This window comes from Sorghum bicolor, chromosome 5 (genome assembly GCF_000003195.3).
Source record: "Sorghum bicolor cultivar BTx623 chromosome 5, Sorghum_bicolor_NCBIv3, whole genome shotgun sequence".
Lineage (NCBI taxonomy): Eukaryota > Viridiplantae > Streptophyta > Magnoliopsida > Poales > Poaceae > Sorghum > Sorghum bicolor.
The window spans coordinates 11,781,132-11,804,310 of NC_012874.2; the positions used below are offsets into that span (position 1 = coordinate 11,781,132).

The 23,179-nt window shown below is 44.4% G+C and overlaps 2 protein-coding genes and 2 long non-coding RNA genes across 4 annotated transcripts; 3 read left to right on the forward strand and 1 right to left on the reverse strand.

Moving 5' to 3' along the window:
- Positions 1,079-2,090, reverse strand: LOC110435744. Its single transcript, XR_002453598.1, has 2 exons — positions 1,442-2,090; positions 1,079-1,268 (listed from the first exon to the last, which is right to left on the reverse strand). It is a non-coding gene; the product is annotated as an uncharacterized LOC110435744 (long non-coding RNA).
- On the forward strand, positions 8,695-10,486 carry LOC8076911 (F-box/kelch-repeat protein At2g44130). The gene has a single exon (XM_002449221.2). The coding sequence runs from the start codon at positions 8,833-8,835 to the stop codon at positions 9,979-9,981; it is 1,149 nt and encodes a 382-aa protein (XP_002449266.1). The 5' UTR covers positions 8,695-8,832; the 3' UTR covers positions 9,982-10,486.
- Positions 10,912-15,698, forward strand: LOC110435645. Its single transcript, XR_002453435.1, has 2 exons — positions 10,912-11,285; positions 15,323-15,698. It is a non-coding gene; the product is annotated as an uncharacterized LOC110435645 (long non-coding RNA).
- Positions 16,343-19,425, forward strand: LOC8076912 (heparan-alpha-glucosaminide N-acetyltransferase). The gene is made up of 13 exons (XM_021461965.1): positions 16,343-16,549; positions 16,861-16,998; positions 17,078-17,159; positions 17,269-17,345; positions 17,447-17,556; positions 17,682-17,799; positions 17,887-18,003; positions 18,105-18,196; positions 18,284-18,350; positions 18,440-18,521; positions 18,612-18,703; positions 18,812-18,955; positions 19,147-19,425. Exons 1-13 carry the CDS (start codon positions 16,343-16,345, stop codon positions 19,291-19,293), a joined length of 1,473 nt encoding a protein of 490 aa, XP_021317640.1. The 3' UTR covers positions 19,294-19,425.

Consider the following 23,179-nt stretch of genomic DNA (forward strand, 5'->3'; position numbering starts at 1 on the left):
ACATCAGTTTTTGCATACGTCTGTTCATTTGAGCTTATTAGCTGAAACTATCAACTATTTAATAGTATTTTTTTTTAAAATAAATCAGTCTACTTCGTGTCATAATTTATAGACGAGGCTGACACAGAGAAAAAGCAGCGGATCGTTGCAACATCGAACCTGCTGATGTCTCCAGTCTTCTTCCCGTGAGCAGCAGGCTGCTGTAGGCTTCTAGAAGCTCGACCAGTTTCTTTTTTTTGGGCAGCTTCTAGAAGCCGTACTTTATATCTGGTTTTCTGGTGACGACGACACGATGGAGACGACGAGGTAGAGGCCAGCCAGAGCCCAGAGCTGACTGTGTAGTTATAACCAGGAACCGTACTTAATTAGTAGAGTAATAATAATCATGAAAATTGGATGGATTGACCTACTAATTTGAAGAATCGCAGCGCAGCGGTTAGCTAATGTCAGTACGGCCACAGGACGCGACGACGCTGAGGTCCGGGCCGGCTAGGCGGCTAGGTAGCTCCGCGCCGTGCATGGCCGGCCAGAGGTCTCGATCTGGCCGGTGGAAGTGCAACCAAGTCCATGGCCCCATCGCGGTGCGTACTCCGCGCGTCTTGAGGGTGAGACCCTCCCGACTGTTCGGTTGGGTTGGGCATCATCCATCCATCCATTCATCAGTACGAGTGCCCTGTTTCCATCATCGATCAGCACATTAGCACCGGATGGTATGGATGGCTATGGATCGATCGACACGATGACGATTACGGCACTACTAGAATACTCAAGTTTCCCTATGATTTAAATTCCTAGAGAAAGGCTTAAAAACGGTAGGGAAAACATTTCCCTAGGAATTTTAGTAGGGAAAGATCTCTAGAGAAGATTTCGACGGGAAAGGCAAACGTGCCCTACGGTTTTCTGAGAAACCCTAGGGAAACCATCTTTCCCTAGGAACTCAAAACTCTAGGGAAACTGTCATGGTCCTCGATCAAATACAATCTTTTTTTGTGCTCGTTCAGCATTTTTCATATATATTTGTATTTGTTATTGATTTGTTTCTGTCAAATGTTTCTATTCACCATTCAAACAAATCACAAACAAAAACAAATATATTGTATTAAAATTCACATTGATATCCATCAGTTACACATACATTTATCATATGTTTTCTTCACAAAACAGGGATACACTCCTGTGAATCAACACACAACGCCACTAAATTAGCCTTTGCATCTTGCAAGCTTCCATCATCAGAGGTTACTGGAGCAGCACATGTTTAGCATAGCCTGCCAAGAAAAATCAAGAAACGGACAAAAAGAAACTTATCAAGCCTACAACACAAAATTAAATTAACAAAATTAAATTAACTTGAATCAAGAATATTTTGTAGATTTGATGAATAGGGAAGTACAGAAGAGAACAGACAAAATCAACCATCTGGGCCATGAATCAGCCATACCTGCTTCTGCAAGGCCAAGATCAAATCTTGATTAGCCACCTCTGGGCCATGAATCAACGAGCGAATGGAATTGACGACCTGAACAAAATTGATGATAAGAAATAAGGAGAAGAAGGCTTACTGGATTGAGCGTGCTGCGCATCTTGCGGCCACCGGCACCGTCTGCGCGTCTTTGTCGCTGTGGATGCTTCTCGAGCCTAGTTATCCCAGCTATCGCCCAGCTAGAGAGCACGGCGGCGTACGTTGTGGGGCGACTTGGATCGTGGCGTGGTCAGATCCAACGCCAGTGCAGCAGCCAAGTTGAAGGAGAGACCAGCCAATCTCATCACCCTGCATGGAGCCACCGGATCTAGCCCCCACCGTTACCAGCACTCTAGATTTGAGAAGCGGAAGAAGTAGAACATGAGGTGAATCTTAGTAGCGAGAGAAAGAGCGCACGAGGTGAATTTCTGGGAGAAGAAATGGGAGGAAGCTGAAATGATAAGGCTTGGGGTTTGATGGGCCCACATGTGAGTAGAGAGAGAGAGAGAAAGAGCGCGAGATTTTTTGAGGTGTGTTCGCCAAAATTTTTTGAGCGCAAGATATCCCAACGGTATGTGATTTTTCCTAGAGAAACGCTGCCACCTGGCTACTTTCTTGCCATCGAGTCTCTGACTCTTCCCGAGGAAATCAATGGAACGTAGGGAAATGTATGTTTCCCTAGAATCTCAAATACCACTCTAGGGAAAAAAATTATCCCTAGGGTATCTAAAATTTTACTAGAAAAAGTAAAAAAAAACTCTAGGAAAACATGTTGATTCTAGTAGCACGGGCCGGGACTGCTACAGTACACCGTGCCACGTGATGACAAGGAAAAAGGAACACACAGCGCGAACAAGGACACTTATGGCTTGTTTAGATCCAAAATTTTTTTGGATTTTGACACTGTAGTATTTTCGTTTTTGTTTGACAAATATTGTCCAATTATGGAGTAACTAGGTTTAAAAGATTTGTCTCGTGATTTATAGAAAAACTGTACAATTAGTTATTTTTTTATCTATATTTAATGTTTTATGCATGTGCCGCAAAATTCGATTTGATGGAGAATCTTGTAAAGTTTCGGGTTTTTGGCTAATCGTCGTCGACAGCTGCATTGGAGCAAGACGACAACCAAAAGCAAAGGAATGGCGGCACGGGCAGCATAGTTGGATGGGACATGCATAGTTCTAGAAGCGTACGCTTCTCTATTTTTTAAAAGATATAAGAGAAATGGACCTTATCTTAGTATTATTAATTAGATGCTTTTCTAAGATAAGAGGAATGGATCTTATCTTATTATTACTATTAAAGGTCATAACAGAGATTCTATGTTAATTCTTACCCGAACCGTTAAGAAAAAAAGATAAATCCGAGAAATTCTCACAATAATCAGAAACATCTGGCCTTTAATTTGATAGACCCAATCATCATCATATATAATAACCACCTGATCGATTTTGATCTATGAAAAATAATCCACCTCTGCATTATAGAATATATGATAAAGTAGCCCCCCCTAATCTTGCGTATAAATTATCCACCCTGCCATAATGAAACATAATTCAAAATAACCCCCTAAATTTGTATTTAAATTACCCACTTTTGTCATTCTAAAAGAAAATTCAAAATAACCCACTAAATTAGCATCTAAATTACCCTACCTATATAATTATGAAAGATATTTCCAAATAACTCCTAACTTTGTATCTAAAGTGCACAACTCTAACATTATAAAAGATAATTAAAAGTAACACCCTAATATTTTTATAGGTTACCTGCCTTTGCTATTATGAAAGATATTATGATGTAAAACTATTTTATTTTAACTAAGTTATCCATCTTAGTTTTTATATAAATTAGAGGAAACATATTTCACAATCCTACATGCAAATGCATTAAAGTATCGCGAAAACTAATTCAATATCCATAAAATTTGCTACATATATTTCAAAATTACACTCTATGACTATTAAAAGTTAAAAGTAGACATAACGATATGTGCCACCATGTAAACCAAGTAAACATGAATATATTAGGGTACATGTTTATTTCAATAGCTTATCAAGTGGAAAATATTTCGTAACAAACTATATAACAATGACACCAACAATTTCACTTTAAGTTATATTAATTCTCCATAATAATATATGTTTAAGTTGTTATCCTAAATAACTCTATACAATTTTGACAAAAGTGTTTCATATCAATACTAGCCATTTTAATTTTAAGTGCTACGGATTTTGTAAAACAATAGTACTACACATATAATTATTTGAGATAACAAAATAACATCTTGAGTGTTGTGGTACAAGCTCTAAACCTATTCTGTTTTCTAAATGGAGGTGGGATGAGCCATGAGGTTGATGAATGGATTAATTACCACTTTTGTCCTTTAAGATTTAGAGATTAAACAAAGAAAACACTAACTAATTAATGTTGATTCTAACCCATGCGAGAGCACGAGTTGATAGACTAGTTATATTAAGTAAAACCCAGCATATCACATGACATGACTGCTGAAAATAATGAAATACTTAATCAACATAATCGCTTATATTTATAAACGATGGATGTGGTGCCTCTCCTTCCAATAAACAAACTAAATCTACGTAACTCTAAACGGTAGATGGGGCCTCTCCTTGTTATCATCAACTACATAACTTCTTATCTCTAAACGGTAGATGGGGCCTCTCCTCCTTATCGCCAACGGCCTTGCTGGAAAGGAAGAACTGCGAGTTCTTAGGGCAAGTACGAGGAGATGGAAAATAGTGCCTCGTTTGTTTGGCTCATAAGCCATGATAAAAAATATTGTTAGCTGATTTATTATAAGAGAAAAACACTGTTGAATAACTGACAGATTCGGTTGATAAGCGCAAGTGAACAAGCTGTGTAGTAACTAAAGTCAATATTTTTTATGAAAGAATAGTATTTTTCTCTTACAATATTTTAACAATATTTTTTTATAAAAGAATAATATCTTTTTATAAAAAACTTTAATTTTAGTATTATTGTCCAACCATGGACTAACTAGGCTCAAAAAATTCGTTTCGCACTTACAGCCAAACTGTACCATTAGTTATTTTTTTATCTATATTTAATACTCCGTATATGTGTCGTAAGATTCGATGTGATGGGGAATCTTGAAAAGTTTTTGGATTTTGAAAAAACTTAAACAAGGCCTTAGTTCGTGAAAAGAAAAATTTGTAGATACTTAGTTCGTGAAAAGAAAAATTTGTAGATACTGAAGCATATTTATAACTATAGTAATTACTGTCCAATCATAGACTAATTACGATTAAAAGATTCCTCTCACAAAATACTTGTAAACTGTGTAATCAATTATTTTTTAATTTATATTTAATACTCTACTCCCTCTGTCCCTTTTTAATTGTCGTCGTTGGTGTGCGTGCCACAAGTTTGACTCGATTTGTAGAAAATATGTGGAACATTTGTATCTCCAAATAAATTTGTTAAAAAACTAAATTCAAAGATCTTTCTAATGATACTAATTATGTATTATAAATATTAATACTTTTTAATATATAATTGCCGACAGTTGTTTTTCGGGAAGCACAAGCGACAATTAAAAAGGGACGGAGGGAGTATGTATGTGTCTAAAAAATTCAATGTGATGAAATGAAAAGTTTTTGATGAGAACTAAACAGAGCCTCAATGTATGATTAGGGATGTTTGATGCAGCAGCTAGCTACGACCTGTTCAGTTGAGATTATTCGCCGAATTTGCCCCGCCATCCAGCTATGTTTTATCTCTCACAATAAAGAAATTATTGAGCAGTGTTTCTCTCTAAAAATAAAACAGTGAATAATTTTTTTTTGTCATAGCTTTTCAAACAAGCAAATTTCGTTTTTTTTGGCAGCCACGTCGGGCGGGTGGAGCCTAAAATATCTGCCTGGTCCGCTGGTGACGGAGGATTAGACTATCAGAGGGTTTTTTTTTTCTTTTTTGACATGCAACTATCAGAGGAGTGAGGAGTGGATAAGCCACCTCAGCTGCCTGGTCCGGTCCGGATCCGATCTCATCCATCTCATGAGGAGAATGCCCAACCATTGAGCAGGGCGGCATGCATATCATCATTCTCTCTGCCACGCATGACCGATCAACCATCCACCGAGTGTTCACTGTTGCTTGGGATCCACAGACGAATACGAATTGAATGGCAGCGCCAGCAGCGGTGACGACGACGATGGGGCCGAGATATAGCCGGGGGCTGGGACGCTGGCGTTGACGGCGACGCCTCTCCCTCCGCTTTCGTCTCTCCGGCCGGCCAGGCCGGTGACCCCACGTGCGCCGCGCCATGGGTGTGCCCGTCCTCGGCCCGGGGCCTCATCATCCTTATCCTCATCGAATTGAATCATCATCATCATCATTCATTCATCGTTCATTCCAGCACACCACCCCAGCAGTCCCCGGGTGGCTCCGGCACCGGCAGGCACGCCCACCACCCTGTCTGCGACGCCGCGAGTAGTAAATAGAAAGACACAAATGCTTGTCGCCATGGAGCCCCAGCCAGGCAGGCAGTCCGACTAGGAGCACGTACTCCACCACAAGATAAGATAAGGCTGAGGAAGTGAGGTGTACGAGTCCGCGTCGGACTGACCTGTCACGGACTCGCTGGACCGCCGGGGACGGGGACGGATTGGATCGGATGGCCGTTTTTCCATGGAATCAAAAGAAACTACTGGCTCCGCTGCGCTTTTTTTGTCCCCACGGTGACGAGTTAGAGTTTAGCCAGAGCGTAGCAAGTTGGGCGGAAGATTAAGATAAACTCCGTTGTCCCACTACTGATGTGTACCTGGCATGCATGCCACCCAGTCAAACAAACAATGCGTTTTTAGTCCCGCTGCTCTCGTAACGTGCTGCGCGGGGCCAGGCCGGGCCTGGGGTGGCAACAGCGACTCACGATAATCCTATCCCTCGCGTGCAGGATTCTGCCCAAATCTCGTTCCACGCCTCTCTGAACGCCTCCTACAGTGCATTTATCATCTGAAGCGAACTATAAGATCTAAGAGCAACTCCAACGCTACCCTATATGCACTTGGCAAATCCTAATTTTTGGCAAAATATGGAAAAAGCTAATCCAACACTACCCTATATGCACTTGGCAAAATAGGATGCTTGCCAAAAAGAGGGCCAACTGGCTCAAATTTAGGAGCGTTGGGAGCGCTTGGCATCCTGCCTACACGGTGGGACCCACACATTTAGCATGTACGCATGCCTTAAATAGATTGCAACTTTTGCATAAAAGTCTCTCTGATTTTTTCAGGAATCACAAGATAGTCCAAATTTGCCAAAAAAATAGCTAACTGTTGGAGAAGCCTCTTTTTTTCACTTGGTATTTGAGCTTTACACTTGGCAAAATCCAAGATTTGCCAAGTGAAGTTTAGGGTAGTGTTGGAGTTGCCCTAAGGCCCTGTTTAGATACACCCAAAAAACCCAAAATTTTACAAGATTCCCTGTCACATCGAATCTTACGGCACATGCATGAAGTAGTAAATATAGATAAAAAGAATAACTAATTGCACAGTTTACCTGTAAATCACGAGACGAATCTTTTAAGCCTAGTTACTCCATAATTAGTAATGTTTGTCAAATAAAAACGAAAATGTACAGCGTAAAAATCCAAAAACTTTTTGCATCTAAACAAGCCCTAAGTAAGCCAGCATCCTAATTTGTCCGAAACAAGACGCCATCCGGGGAAAAAAAAATACACTACGGCGTAACTGCTGTCTACTACGTGTGACCAGGTAAGCTTGGCAAGGCCCTGCTGCATGGGCAAGCTTGGCAAGGCCCTGCATGCCCACCGCTTTTGCCGTGGCGACCAACAAGCAGCATCACGGTTCTTGTGCCATATGCACTTTGGTTGTGCACTCGTCAAGTACGGAGTATGCCGTGCCCCGTGAGACCATCATCAATCGCCGGACGCACCCGAATTCACGCGTGACCAGCAAACCGTATCTTCCGGCATCACAACGGCCGGCGGCCACCAGGTTTGTTTCAGCGTGGTCAACTGATGAATGCCTTCATTCCTTCCAAAGATTTTCTGGATCGAAAGCAGCCTGGTTCATGGACCCGTTCTTTTTCTTGCTGCTGCTACTGGCCACCCCATGTTGTCTGGCATCCAAAAAAATAAACTTGTATCACAAGCAAATCTCAGAAAACTCAGACACAAGCAAGAAAAGTCTAGACTCCGGTTGCAATGTAATAATTATTTTTTTTTTGCTCGCTAATAGGGAGAATCAAATCAATCTCTGCGATCACATCCTGATTTGGGAGACCTTGTCGGGCGGGCGCAGGGGGTGCACTCGGATGAAATCACGGCGGCGACTGTGAAGCCGGATGAGATCACGGCGGCACAGCCAAAGAGAGAAAAAAAGATCCCCTCCGCCTCTTTTGGCCGGCAACAATTGGAGGGAGCGCCAAAGCCCCACTTGTTCTACTACTAGTACACAGGTCAGTGTCACTGTCACCCAGGCACGTAGCCAGCGGTGGGGCTAGGGGGGCTCCAGCCCCCCTACCGCTGCTGGCCTAGCGAAATTTCTAGTGTTTTTTTTCTAATTTTAGACATAGATTTATAAGGTAGGGTGTGCTGAGAACTTTATTTTTTAGATATATTTTGTGAATTTCATTATTGGTCTATATTTTTAATCTAAGACTACTTTAAACTAACATATTTTTTTTATTACGAGAGATAATAGTAGAACTAAGTCGATGTAGATTTTTTGTTCAGCCCTCCTAAATTTTTTTCTGCTTCGTCCCTGCTGTCACCTGTAATCCGCAGCCCTCTGGCGTCGTCCATTTGCTCCCAAACGGAAACATCACAAGTCATTTTTACAGCTCCGTCCTTCTCCTCGTGCTCATCTACACTCTCTACACCACCAAAAGATCAGCCCAGATCATCCTTCTAGATCCACAAACATGGAGTAAAAAAAGTTTTTTTTTTTCTTAAAAAAATGTTTCAGTCACACTTCTAGGTTGCAAACTTTTCATCCTTTTGCCTTTTTTCTACTCTATGAAGAGTCCACTTCGAGTAAAGATGCAAACTTTTCCACGGTGAAGGAGCCAACAGAAAAAACAAAGCATCATCAAAACCCGGGCATAAAACCCCAGATTTATCACGACCATGCATTTGCAGGGTTTTTAATCGGCTTCGCTGTGCGTTCGGTCGAATAACTGATCGCCACGTAGCAGGGGCACCCCTCTATTTAAATCCCCGATCCGCAGCTCGGCGAGGCCACACACATCCCATTCCCCTCTTCTCAATTCTCATCCCCCCATCCCATCTCATAGAGAGGAGAAGAAGAACCAGAGAAAAGCTGAGCACACACGCAAGCCGAAACAAAAAGCCATCCAAGATGCGGAGCCCAAGGGGCGTCGGCAGCGGCTGCTACCGCGGCGCCGGCGGCCAAGACCAGCACGTCGACCTGATCCCGGGTATCCCCGACGACGTGGCCGTGGACTGCCTGGCGCGCGTCCCGCACGCCTCCCACCGCGCCATGCGCCGGGTCTGCCGCGGCTGGCGGAGCGCCGCTTCCACCCCAGCCTTCGCCTCCGCCCGCGCGCAGGCGGACGCCAACGAGGACATCGTCTACCTCATGCAGTTCGGCAACCCGTCCGCCGCCGCTGACGACGCCGAACCCAAGGGCGACGACGGTCCCGCCAACACCCCGGCCTACGGCGTCGCGGTCTACAACGTGACGACCGGCGAGTGGCGCCGTGACCGCGGCGCCCCGCCTGTGGTGCCCGTCTTCGCGCAGTGCGCCGCGGTGGGGACGCGCCTGGCCGTGCTCGGCGGCTGGGACCCGCGCACCTTCGAGCCCGTGGCCGACGTCCACGTCCTGGACGCCGCGACGGGGCGGTGGCGTCGAGGCGCGCCGATGCGGTCGGCGCGGTCCTTCTTCGCGTGCGCCGAGGCCGGCGGCAAGATCTACGTGGCCGGCGGGCACGACAAGCACAAGAACGCGCTCAAGACGGCGGAGGCCTACGACCCCCGCGCCGACGCGTGGGACCCGCTGCCGGACATGTCGGAGGAGCGCGACGAGTGCGACGGCATGGCCACGGTCGCGGGGGACCGGTTCCTGGCCGTCAGCGGGTACCGCACGGCGCGGCAGGGCGGGTTCGAGCGCGACGCCGAGTGGTTCGACCCGGCCGCCCGGGCCTGGCGGAGGCTGGAGCGCGTCCGGGCGCCGCCCTCCGCGGCGCACGTCGTCGTCAAAGGCCGCGTCTGGTGCATCGAGGGCAACGCCGTCATGGAGTGGATGGGGACCCGCCGCGGGTGGCGCGAGGTCGGGCCGTACCCGCCGGGGCTCAAGGCCGGCACGGCGCGCGCGGTGTGCGTCGGAGGTGGGGAGAAGGTCGTGGTCACCGGCGCGCTTGACGGCGAGGAAGGCGGTGGAAGGCACGCCGTGTGGGTGTTTGATGTCAAGAGCAAGAGCTGGACCGTCGTGCGCCCGCCGCCGGAGTTCGCCGGCTTCGTCTTCTCCGTCGCCGCCGTTCGGATCTGAGGATCTGTTGGATCTATCTCTGAGTATGTGGATCTTCTTCGTCCCGTCCCGTCCGCGACCAAGAGACGTAAAGGCTACTAGTAGTACTAGTACGTACTGTATGTCCGTGCACCGTTTCCGCCATTGCTGGATCTGATGAAGTTGAAGACCCGCCCGAGATCTGTTGGTCGGCGCACCTGTGTTGCCCTGCCATCGAGGGAAGGGCAAGGAGGTGGTCGACGCCAGCCAGATCAGATCCGTGGAGCCATGGGTGGGTGTAGAAACTTGGGAAAAAGAGAGATTCCTGCTGCTTTGTTGCTGCTGGTGGTGGTGAGTCGAGTGTGAAAATTGGATGAGAGATGAGTGTGGTGTTTTTGTCCCGAGGTGAAGGACACAGACTGTTTTCTTGTTGCTCTTGTCCTACAGCCCCATGCTTTTGCTGCTGCTATTGCAATCGCCGAGTACTAGTACTAGTAATAAAAAACCACTGTACATAGCACTCAACAAGTTGGCCTGATCTGCGTTATTTTTGTGTGATCTGGGAGCATGGCGATGACTGATGACGAGCAATTGTAGCAGCTCTCGTCCCAAATGTTCCATTGCCAGCGTTGAAACAGCTGCTGCCGTCGTTGAACACAATGGGCGTCCCATCTCGGAATCATGGTCTCCAATTTGTTTACCATTTTTCTCCGACTACACAAGGGCTGTGCTTGATTGCAATGCAAGCTGGCTAACAATGGAATCGAAGCATTGGCGAGCTGACGTTGCTAGGCGATATTATTGTTATTTTTAATTAAAAAAAAAAAAGAAAAATTAGTCGGAGCGTGGGGTGAAGCTTCGCCTTCACGAAGAGCCATCCATCTGTTGGATCGCCCATCCTCGCATTCCCCACCCCAGCTGGTGTGTCCGTGCCGTGTGGAAACGAGAGGTGGTCCCCCCCCCCCCCCCCCCCCCCCTGAACCTGTGAGGCGAGAGAGGATAAGGCCGCCGCCCGCCAGCGGTTTTGGCGTCCAAGCTGTGTGTGGGCCCTCCGCGCCGCGCCGCTGATTGATGACGGCGACGTCGCCGGGTGGCTCTCCGCCGCTCCACCGTCCACAGATTCGTAGCAGCGGCGGGTACGGGTTGGGGCGGGATCGGTTGCCGTCAGCCCGTGTCGTGCCGCTGGAACGAACGCCGGCCTTGATGTGATCTCGTAGTTGATCGGTCGGTGGCAGGCCGGCCGGCCGGCCGGCAGTGGGTCGTTGCTTTCGCCGGCAGTCGGAGTTGATCGTCCAACCACTCTTTCTCCTTCTCGGACAGATTCTACTCTCGCAACAAGCCAGGAGGTACGTATACGTGCTAACAGTAACCGGCCAGCTGCTGCGTTAAACCTCTGTGAGTGGATTGTGGTCCGGCTCCGACTCCGTCGTCCGGCGGCCATCGGTGGTTGAACACTTGTGTGCTCGCGCCGCGGCGGGCGGTGTTTCGTTTGGCAGGCGAAACGGAAAGGGAGGGGAAGGGACCGCGATCCGTGGTCCACGGACCATGGGCGCGTTGCGTCCGCACCTCGCTAACCGATGACGTGGACGACCTGTCTGTCTGTAGCGTGCGGCCCACCACACAGAAACACGGCTGCTGACCTGACCGCCCGCGAACGAACTTCTCCTGTAGTACACCACCGCTACTATACTAGCTAGCTCGTTGGATTCACCAATGATGCATTTATTCATTTCTATTAAAGTTATTAATTTAGTTTAGTTTTAACAGTTTCTTAGCAAGAGAGGGAACAAAAAAACGTGTTTGTGAATGGCTGGTTGGTTGATCACGCGTTTGTAGAGGCTCAACAACGGCTTTGCCCACAGCCGTTTGTTCAGCTTCGGGGACTCCGCCCGACCTGGGCGCTGCGCGTGGGAGCGGCAGGCCCAAGCCCATCCACGCTGGGGAATCATCTGGGAGCCTCAGGTTGTGGCTGGGCTGGTAGCCTGCTCTCTCTCTCTCTCTCTACCAACATACATGGGCCTTTCGACTTCAGGAGCTACCTACCTACCTACGTACGTACGTACATCATATTGGGCCTACCATTGTACTTGTACGGGAGGGAATTGCCGTTCTCAAAAGGGAACGGTGCACCTCTGCTGTAACGAACCGTATCATCCATCCCTGCGCATGCTTATCCCACTAAAAAAACCCGTCATCTCCTGCTTATACATATAATATTTTTTTTCCTCGAGTTCTGCTCCAGTAGTAGACCTTTTTAGATAAACTGCACGTCCTAAATCAAACAAGTAACAAGTAATTATTGAAATGTTTTTTTCTTGCAATTATTAATCAATCGTTTGGGCCGCGCTCCGCCTATGCCCGACCTAAAAGCATCTCCAGCAGACCCACTACCTATACCTATCTTATAGGTAGTACATGCCAAAAAAAAATCCACTCCAACAGGCTACCTACTTGACTACCTATTTTTGTTGGCCTAATACAAATTCTCTCCTCTACTACCTACATCTATTGGACCAACAAATCATACTACCTATTCTTTGCAACGTCTCTCCTCCCGAAATAGACAGAAACATACGGCGCGGCGCCCACTCCCCCTAGGCGCGGTACGCCCCTCCCCTCGCCCTCGCCCCGACACGCACAGCTCTCAGGTACGGCGCGCCCCTCCCCTCCACCGACGGGCATGGCACCCCCTCCCACTGGCGCGTCCCTCCCCTCCATTGCCGCGCGGCTCCCAGACACGACGCCCCTCCCCCGGCGCGGCACGCCTCTCTGGTGCGCGAGGCTCCCAGGTACGGCGCTCCCCCCTCGCGGGCGCAGCGCCCACCGACGCAGGCACGGTGCTCCAGCTCCACTTCCCATGGCCGAGTTGTCGATGGTAGCAAGAAAGAAGATGACATGTAGGTCTTCTATGTCATAGACTATTAAAATAAATTTAGATGCCATGTTTTAGGTAGTACTGCTGGAGTTGGAGATAAAATATAGGTAGTTTAAAAATAGCTGGCTACCTAAACAAACATTTAAGTAGTATGTTTTAGGTAGTCCTGCTGGAGATGCTCTAAGCCCTATGTCTCTCATCCAAAAAAAACTTCCATTCCCATTTTGGCCGCCTTTTATTTTGTCTATAGAAAGAAAAGCCACCCCTCCTCGTAAGCCTTCGTTACGGCTTCTCCACTTCCACTTGCTTAAGCGCCAAAGCGTTGCCAAATATGCACGCATAAAAATCGTTTCTCACGCCTTATTTACTTCCACCCAAAAATGTAAAATATTTCAAGATTTTCCATCATATCGAATCTTTAGACGCATGCATAGAATATTAAATATAAATAAAAATAAAAACAAATTGCACAGTTTGGTCGAAATTTACGAGACAAATCTTTTGAGCCTAATTAGTCCATAATTGGACAATAATTATCACAAACAAACAAAAATGCTACAGTGTTACGAATTTTTTCACTTCATCAACTAAACACAGCCTCAAACTAAAACCTGGCAAATTTGTTTTCGCCTAGATACTAAAGCTGCAAAAATATAACTTCTTTCACTTCACTGTTTTAAGCAAATTTGAGCACATACTAGGAAGACAAGGTCGATTGTATGAACTTGATTTATTTAGAAATTGAGAAGTGAGAACTTGGCCCATTGGCAGTCACAAAATACATGGTCAGCCACTTATGGTGAGGGTGTTGATTTGTCCCCAACGCATATATATATACTCTATCTATAAATCTTGAGTATCTCAAGCAAGAGCCCTTAAATCCGGGATCTATTTTTTATTTGAGGTTTTTCCTCATTTAATAGGATTTATTATTTTTTCCATCTGCTCCAACAAGCCCTTCAAATGCTTTTTTAGGGACATTGGCATAGAAGACCCACCTATCATTTTCCATCCTCAATCTCAACCATCTCGCCCATAACGAGGCCACTCATTGGATCCTCACGCCTCACCAGGGGAGCTTCCCCTACAGGGGCAGTGGGGACCCACTCGCACAAGGGCATGTCTTGCAGTGGCCTTGCTGAAATCAACTCGTCAAAGGAGCAATGAGGTACCTGAGAAGGATGGGCACAGAGCCACCTCGCGAAGGGAAGGCGAGGACACTAGAAGACCACTATGTGGGCTAGCAGGGAACGGAAGGAGAGATGACTGCTGCTAGGGAAGAGAGGGAGAGACAACTGATGTCGGGATGGGAATGAGAGAGGCCGCATCGGTGCTCCATGTTAGAGAGGAGGTTGTGTCGATGTGCTCTACATCTGAGAGGTCAGGCTTGGGGTGCTTGGCGTTAGGGAAGAGGCCGCGTACAGGAATAACTCGTGGCCGTCAGCTTGACCACAAGGGCATGAAAGGAGTGGAGAAAAAGTAGAAGCTTCCTCCAGACCCTCAGGAATGAGGGCTCAACTGGAAGATTTGAGAGCCTCCTACTTTTGATGGTCTAAGTAGGAGCCCTATTAGAGCGAGCTATTTGTCTCCTAGCCTTCACTAGTGTAGTATCCGTGCTAATACTATGGTTTCATTTTAGGAATGCACTTGAGAACAACCAAATGATAATATTTTTTCTCCATAGTTCAACTTTCACACATTTGTATATGACCATGTATATAATATATGAAAAACACTTATGCATAACAAGGCGTAATAAAAGTTATGTCTCACTTCAACAATCTAATTTAAATCTGCCTAAGACCTTAAGTAGGCCTTCAAGATCTCTAGATAAGATGTCAAAATATTCATTTGCACGGCTCTTCAAAATATCCATAAATAATTCTGTCCTTGGTGAAGTTGATAACTGTCCATAATAGACAATAAGTTAACTCTTATTAGTGCATGTGTTTAAGGTATTATACTGTAAATCCCCTCTTGCTCTACTTCTGCTCGCCCTTCTCGTCTCTAAAAGTACTGTTAGCTGATTTGTTGTGAGAGAAAAATATTGCTGAATAACCGACAGTCTCAAGCGAACATGGCCCTTGTTTTTCCAGCTCCCGCCATGCTAGCTAGCCGATGTATGCTCTGCTGCTCCCATTGCCGGGCTTCCCAGAAATACACTCAATATTTTTTTGATGAGGAGAATCATGCACATCTTTTTAAAATCAATAAATGAGTATCAATATCTCTGTATCCGCGCAAACTCAAGCCTACATTTTGTACTGTAACACAATAAATTAAGGAATGTTTATGCCTATGAAGAGAAAAATATAGGTATGATGATGGCTCAAGTAGTGGCTCTTCAGCTCTTGTTGTTGAATGTAAAAGCATCAATGTTCAAACTGATAGTTCTGTCGTCGCCGATTGATTGCATTATTATAGTACTAGTACGGCACATTACTACTAATATTGTTTATGGTCCTCTCGCTAAGCAAGAATTTATTAGATTCACCCGTTTGAATCCAGATGGAGCAACACCCTCAACTGACGCTCCAAGACAATGACAAAGATGTGTAGCGGCGTCCGAACGCTGCCGGCGATGGCCGTCGTCTTCCACACACCGACTGATTTTCCAATACCAAGACGACGTACGTACGTGCCGCTCCATCGTTTTTCAAGATAAGAACGCTTCAAAAAATAGAGATTGTATGTTTGCTCTTGACGACCCCCTGTAAATATCACTTTTGTCCTTTAGCTTTTGAGTAATCTTCTGCTAATATGCATCTCCTCATGCTCAAAGTACATATGTAATACATCATTTTCAAACACTCCTCGCGCACAAAATCAGCGTAACATATCTGATCCAAGTTCTAGCAAATTATCCGTGAACATATCTCGCCCATGTTTTTCTCCCATGTCACATTTTAGTGAAATTATTTTGATGGATCTAAACACGAAAATTTCGCAAAAAAACCGTCCAGTTTTCTTCGGGTTTAGCAAAATTTGGTCGTTCCTAAGGGTCATAATTTGCTTTGCCATGGTCCCTGATCTTATATGTTGTTCCAAAGAACATGGGCGCATTTCCTAACACACAAACATATCTTAGTTTACACCTGTCCCCTTGAGCTATGTTTTCATGTGAAGGCATTTTACATGGTGGAATCTGCAAGGTCTTGACACTTGGAAACAGAGGACACCAAGCCACTCCAAGAAATGAAACCTGGATAGTGACAAATTCCCGTGGAAAACAGTTACTTCACCTACTGCAGGACGGCAACCCTGCTAGACTAATATAGCTAGCAGCTGAACTAGTTATACCAAAATAAACAGCAATTCGTGGACTGCAAGACACATCCAATTATTGCAACTAGATACCATACGTATGTATGTATATATACGAATGTGACATACTTGAACATAATACAAGTCACCTTTATGGGCATCCGTTTCCATGTTAGAATGCTACAATTTTCATGTTGTAGCTAGAATCTAAGCAAGTTAAGCCTGCACAAGCCACATACATACATACCTAGCTAGACGGTGGATATGGAGAAGGGGCAGGAGATAGCAGCAGATGGTGAAAAGGTTCCAGAGCAGCATCAGCATGCCATTGACGTTGGCCATGTCAATCATGGTGATGGCAAGGGCGAGGAGGACGTCGAGAAGGAGAGAGTAGCTGTGGCTGAGGAAGTGCCGAAGAAGAAGAGCAGGAGAGTGGCAGCTCTTGATGCCTTCAGAGGGCTAACCATTGTGGTACATACACCTACCCATCGGCCCATATCTGCTTTTTGCTTCTTTATTTAATCCAAAAAGTTTGATTTTGTTTTGTGGCACACAGTATTAATTTGTAATAGGCACAAACTCCTTCATGACCTTATTAGAAATGATTTAAGAAAGTTCCATGTTTTATGAGAGAGCAAATGAGGATAACTACTTTGGGAGTAACACGTTTGTTTTTGCTAGGATCTCTGATCTGATGTATTCAGGCATTCAGCCTTTGTTTTATGCCGCCGGAATTACTTCAACGCCATCATATAAACTGTTGAATTTCCTTGCTTGCCCAGCTTATGATACTGGTGGACGATGCCGGTGGGGCTTATGAGCGGATTGACCACTCACCATGGAACGGCTGCACTCTGGCAGACTTCGTCATGCCCTTCTTCCTCTTCATAGTTGGTGTTGCGATCGCCTTCGCATTGAAGGTGAGAAGGGACATAGTCTGTACCTCTTGCTGTTTCGCAAGCTAGCAGAGAGCTGATCGTCACATGAACGTCATTGCAGAGAGTTCCAAACATGGGTAACGCCGTGAAGAGGATTACCATCAGAACACTGAAAATGCTCTTTTGGGGTGTGCTTCTCCAAGGTAATTCTTTATTCATTACTCTGATTCTGTCACAGCTTTTGTTCATTCATCTCTTAGTAGAAAAAACTTTGTTACTATCAGATCTCATGATTTATTGATGTGTACAAAGGTGGATATTCTCATGCTCCGGATGACCTCTCTTATGGAGTAGACATGAAGAAGATCAGATGGATGGGCATCCTACAGGTTTGGTTCAGTCACCAATAATTTTATTTTGCCACCTACAGCTTTACATATATCATGGCAATAACTTGGATTCTTTTCTTTTCTTCACATTGGGTCATCAGAGAATAGCTTTGGTATACTTCATTGTTGCTCTGATAGAGGCATTCACCGTAAAGGTACGGCCTACCACGGTGCGGTCCGGTCCTTACGCCATTTTCAATGCGCACCGATGGCAATGGTACACAATTCTTATTCTTCCTGAAAGTTCAATGACACTGTGACTGCACATATCTTTCCATTTTCTTTTTCTTGATTCTGAAAATGAGTAACATCCCTGACGCTTTCTGAAAATAACAGGTTAGGTGGTTTCATTGCATTTGTGATATACATGGTTACAACATTCTCGCTATATGTCCCGGATTGGAGCTATGTTTACCACAACGATGGCGATGTCAATGACGGGAAACAATTTACGGTATCCTCAACTTTCCTGATCATACTATACCATACCATCATCACTGAAATGTGTCCTATTTGACACAGTTTTTGCTTGTTCGTGCAGGTAAAATGTGGTGTGAGGGCAAGCCTGGAGCAAGCCTGCAACGCAGTTGGCTATGTTGATAGGCAGGTCTGGGGGATTAATCATCTCTACACACAGCCAGTTTGGATCCGGTCAAAGGTACAACAGAATTCTTACTACTTGCCATTGTCATTGATCCTTCTGTTTACTTAGTCACAATTAATGATTTTTTTGTCGACATCTGAAATTACTTTGATCAGGATTGTACATCAAGCTCACCCAACATGGGTCCCTTGCGAGCTGATGCACCAGAGTGGTGCCTTGCGCCTTTTGAACCAGAAGGCTTGTTAAGGTGAAAATCTGACATACGACAACCTTAACAGAAGCTGAATATTTGCAGCTAACAGTTCAAGTGTCTGACAATCTTTTCCGTTTTCAGTTCAATATCGTCAGTACTGTCAGGGACAATCGGGATACATTATGGGCATGTTCTAATCCATTTCAAGGTTATTCTTGAAAACTTTGCTTCCGCCTGTGACTTCTTAATGAATGCAAATATATATGCAATGTGGTTAAGAAAGTTTCTTGTTTGCAGACTCACAAGGAGAGACTGAAGCACTGGCTTGTGACCGGGTTTTCACTCCTTGTGCTCGCCATCATCCTACACTTCACAAATGGTACTTATCCATGCATATTTGTTGTGTGACATGGGCTGCCATTCACAATCCTTGCACAGAGATTTTACATTTGTTCCTCTGCTCCTGCAGCCATCCCAATCAACAAGCAGCTCTACAGCTTCAGCTATGTCTGCTTTACAGGAGGTGCAGCAGGAATTGTTCTGTCAGCTTTCTATATACTGGTACGGTTTATGTATACATTTTATTTAGACATGATATGATACTTCTTCTGTTCCATGTTACAGGAAAATAACAAATAAAGAAGTTTACATCGATTCTTTGATGGACAGATTGATGTCTGGGGACTGAGGAAGCCATTCCTTTTCCTGGAGTGGATAGGCATGAACGCCATGCTTGTGTTTGTCCTAGGAGCACAGGGAATACTGGCTGGATTTGTGAACGGATGGTACTACGAGTCGCCAGATAACAATCTTGTAAGTAATAATGGGTGGAGGTTATTAACTTGGCATAATAAGAACATTGTTAGCCTGTTCGTTTGAGCTTATCAGCCAAATCAGTTCGACGGTGTTTTTCTCAAACAATAGATCAGCCAAACGAACAAGCGGGGTCGAGTCGCCTAATGAACTTCATTTGCTGTTTTCTTTCCTTCTTTCTATTTCTGCAGGTGAATTGGATAGTGAAGCATGTGTTCGTCGATGTCTGGCACTCGCAGAATCTGGGAACTCTACTGTATGTCATATTCTGTGAGATTGTGTTCTGGGGTGTTGCGGCAGGCGTCCTGCACAAACTAGGGATTTATTGGAAACTATGATTAGTTTTGAATGACACATTATTTGTATACAATGAAAAAGAAGCAATTGTGCCTTGTTTATCTCCGTGTAACATTGTTTTGTAAGATTGATGTGGATATTAACACAAGCATTCAAGCCTCCTTCACGATATCGGTATTAAAACTGTTATGTATTCTTTTAGTAAAGTCCATCAGTGGTCCCTAAACTTGTTCGGATATGTCATTCCGGTCCTTAAACTCGCAAAATAACCGTTTAGGTACCTAAACTTGTTTGGTTGTGTCATCCTGGTTCCTAAACTTAAAAATCTTCCATATAGGTCCTCAAACTTGTTCAGTTGTGTCATCCCGGTCTCTAAACTTGTTTTTAAGTCTTATCTGGGTCAAAAACAGAACGAATCTAAAAACTCTATATTGAAAAATAATTCATAACTTTTTCATATGAACTCAAATGAAGATAAACTTTGTATCAAAATTGTAGCAGCAACATGATCTACAACTTTGCAGTTGAAAAGTTTTTAAATTAAAATCGTTTAGGTTCCCAAAATATTTTTTATAAGTTTATAGATTTTAAAATTTAAAATTTAAAATAACACTAAACGACTTCAAATAAAAAACTTTTCAACTACAAAGTTGTAGATTGTGCTGAGGACTATAACTTTGGTATAAAATTTGTCTTCATTTGAGTTCATATGAAAAAGTTATGAATTATTTTTTGATATAGAGTTGTTAGATCGCTTTGTTTTGACCCAGATGAGATTCAAAACCAAGCTTAGGGACCGAGATGACACAACTGAACAACTTTGAGGATCTAAACGGATGATTTCTAAGTTTAGGGACCGGGATGACACAATTGAACAAGTTTAGGGACCGAGATGACACAGATGAACAAGTTTGAGGATGTAAACAATCGATTTGTGAGTTTAGGGACCGGGATGACACGACAACACAAATTTAGGGACCGGTGGTGGACTTTACAAGTACCGGTTTGGGCTCCCTTCCTGATCGAAGATGGCGGAGTCGGTTCGGTACCCCAGTCGGGCTTGGGCGGAGCTTGGCATTGGGCAAGAAAGTGGCAGCCACTGACGTGTGGGGCCGTAGGGAGCACACAAGGCCCAGCCTAAGAGGTTGGCTCGCTGGGCCGTGTGGCCTGTGTGGAGCAGGAGCAGACCGGGGCTTCGTAGTCGCAGGCCGAAAGCAGAACCAGGCCCAAAATAGATAAAGGAAAGAAGAAAGAAAAAGGGAGACTCTTTTTATTTTTTTTAAGAAAACAGATTTTGACCACTTTTCTTTCAAACCATTTTAGATTTGAAAACTCTCAAAATCCTATAAATAATTTTGAAAATATACTTTCAAACCTATTTTAAATGTGTGCTCCTTTTCAAACATATATTGAAAAGTCTTTCGAAACTCTAGTTTTTAAATGGTTAATTTAAAACCGTTTCAATCTTTTTGTGGAAGTCAAAACAAACTATTTTTGAAACCTTTTTGAACTAAAAATATGAAACATGTTGTAAAATTATTTTATAATGTGTTTTAATATAATTTTTAGAAAGAACTGGATAGGCCAAAAGGCCCCTACAGACAAGTTATTAAAAGTTGAATAAGTACAAGTACACGAACAAATGCAAACACAAAAGAACAGAGCTCAGGAAAAAAGGAAACAAAGAAGATCAAGGAAAATAAAGGCAACAATAGGTTTTGGAACCATAAATCAAAAGTTGTTGCAATCTTGGTCGTAGCTTTCATTCCCTAGTTCCCTAGGACTATAAGAGCAAGTATTATAGTGGGCTGTAAGCTGGCTAAATGTTGAGGTAGAGGAGAGAAGGGAGGAGAGAGAGGAGAAGCAGGCTGTAAGCTTACAGCTAGCTTAGGCACAGGAACCAAGAAATCTTGTGAGAGAAATAAGTGGGTCATGTATTAACAGTGAATAGCTAACTATTGTATGGGTGGACTGGGAGAAGGCTGCAAGAAACCTTACAGCCAGCAAGTGAGGTGTATTATTAAACTTGCTCTAAGGGATGTTGGTGATGACATGTTGAAGTGCTTGTCTTGTGGGGGGGGGGGGGGGGCAGGGGTTAATAAAGTGCTTGTTTGACTCATCATTTGAGCTCGAACTTGTTTTCTCACCACTCACCTTTTTTTAAATAACCGGGGAAGTCAATGCTACTTCTTTCTTTCTATCTATTTATTATTGCCCCGCTTCTTCATGACCCTTAGGCCTTCCGCAGTGTGCTGTTTAACCAATGCTCCAAATGCCTTTTCGAGTTTGAGGCATCACTTGTAGTAGTGCTCCAACACTGCAGCTGCCAGTGCTTGAAAAAAATTTTCTGGCATCGGTGCAAGTAGATGCACTGGTGCTTGCTCATTAAATAATCATTGTTAGTCTTCAAAAGCTGTACCACTACAAGCACACAAGAAGCGATCGAGTATTTTTAAATTACAAATTTTGGGTCCGCAAGGAAAGAGAGTGGTGCTTCACACCGCACCGAATACTAGTGAAGCTAATAATTTTTTTATACGACGTTTCAAGCAGCGATGCCTCCCATTGCAGAAGGCCTTACTTGGCCTTTCTTTAGGAAAGTCAAGTACCCCAATCGATCTCCAAAGGATTTTCAGTAGCTGAGCCACTTTCTTGGTAAGTGTTAGTATGGTTTTTTGTGGACTCACTTCGCTTCAGGTGCTTTTGGCTTCTTCTTCATCATCATCATCGATATCTTCTTATTCTTCACTTGATTCTTGCATATGTGGCGGTTGCTCAAGTGAATTAATTCTACAAGCGCACAAAATTACGTTGTAGAATTTCAACTAGGAATATTCTAGAGTATTGTATTTTTATCCTCGGGAAAGCCAATGGCTACAACTAATGACCATCATCTAATATGAGTTAAAGATAGTGGAACTAGTTGAAGAGATACAAGGTAAGTATAAAAGGTAAAGTAGCAGACATGGTGTATTTGGAGGACAATGAGTGAAAAGAGGCTTCCTAGAACTTGTCTACTATTTTGACACAACCCTGGTAAAGATCAAAAGAGACGTAGCAGCAGCCTAACTCATATTAGCCAAACTAGTATTTTAGCATTTTGGAACACCTGTACTTTCCTACTATCGAAGGCGGAGGGTTGTTTTTTGGTTTTTAGAAAACGGGTTTGGCTCAGGCTGGCATGCCACTGTGCCCAGGGATCTTGGGACACGCCAGACTATCCTGGCTCCGCTTTGTTCAGGCATCTGCTTGCAAGAAACCGCAAGTCCATTGAAGACAGCAACGCCAACATTGTTAATAGAACCAATCAAAGTCCCCTCTGCACTATCTATGCATCCTGCTCGCTATTATCTGCAACAACATGCAGCCCATATAATTGGACCTCAGTTCTGCCATGTGCAATGTGGCACGCTGCTCTCCACAGCATTTGCTGCATTGGAAACCTATTCCTGCTTGAATAGCATCGAAAACTGACAGATCGATCGAAAAGACGGCATCCTGATCTCCAATGCGTTGGTTTCGTTTCCTGCTCTTATGATCTTATCCAACCAATGCAAACCAAGCACATCTCAAATACCTTTAATAGTGTTGAACGAGGGGCATGATCTGTTGTTTTGTTCTTTTGCAATAACAAGAAGGGCCTCGTCCATATATCAAGTGTTAGGATATCAGTCTGAAGGTGCTTTAAAAATTTCTGATCGTTGTCGAGTATCCGAGGCCTGCACTAGATGCGGAAACGACGATTGTAGTTGGCTGCAGATTTTGGACTACTAGTAGGCAGCTTTCAGTTGCGCAATGCTCGTGTACAAGACACAATAAAAGATTACTACCACTGAATCATTTGTAGCTGCTCTCAAGATATAACTTCTGCATTTTAACTATCATATACTCTTCATTTCCGCAAGAAATGGAAACAGGACTTCATTT

Coding starts and splice junctions, on each gene's coding strand:
- LOC8076911 (XM_002449221.2), top strand. CDS start 8,833: ATGCGGAGCCCAAGGGGCGTCGGCAGCGGCTGCTACCGCGGCGCCGGC.
- LOC8076912 (XM_021461965.1), top strand. CDS start 16,343: ATGGAGAAGGGGCAGGAGATAGCAGCAGATGGTGAAAAGGTTCCAGAG. Junction 18,704..18,811: donor TGTCAGCTTTCTATATACTG/GTACGGTTTATG, acceptor TTTGATGGACAG/ATTGATGTCTGGGGACTGAG. Junction 18,956..19,146: donor AGTCGCCAGATAACAATCTT/GTAAGTAATAAT, acceptor CTATTTCTGCAG/GTGAATTGGATAGTGAAGCA.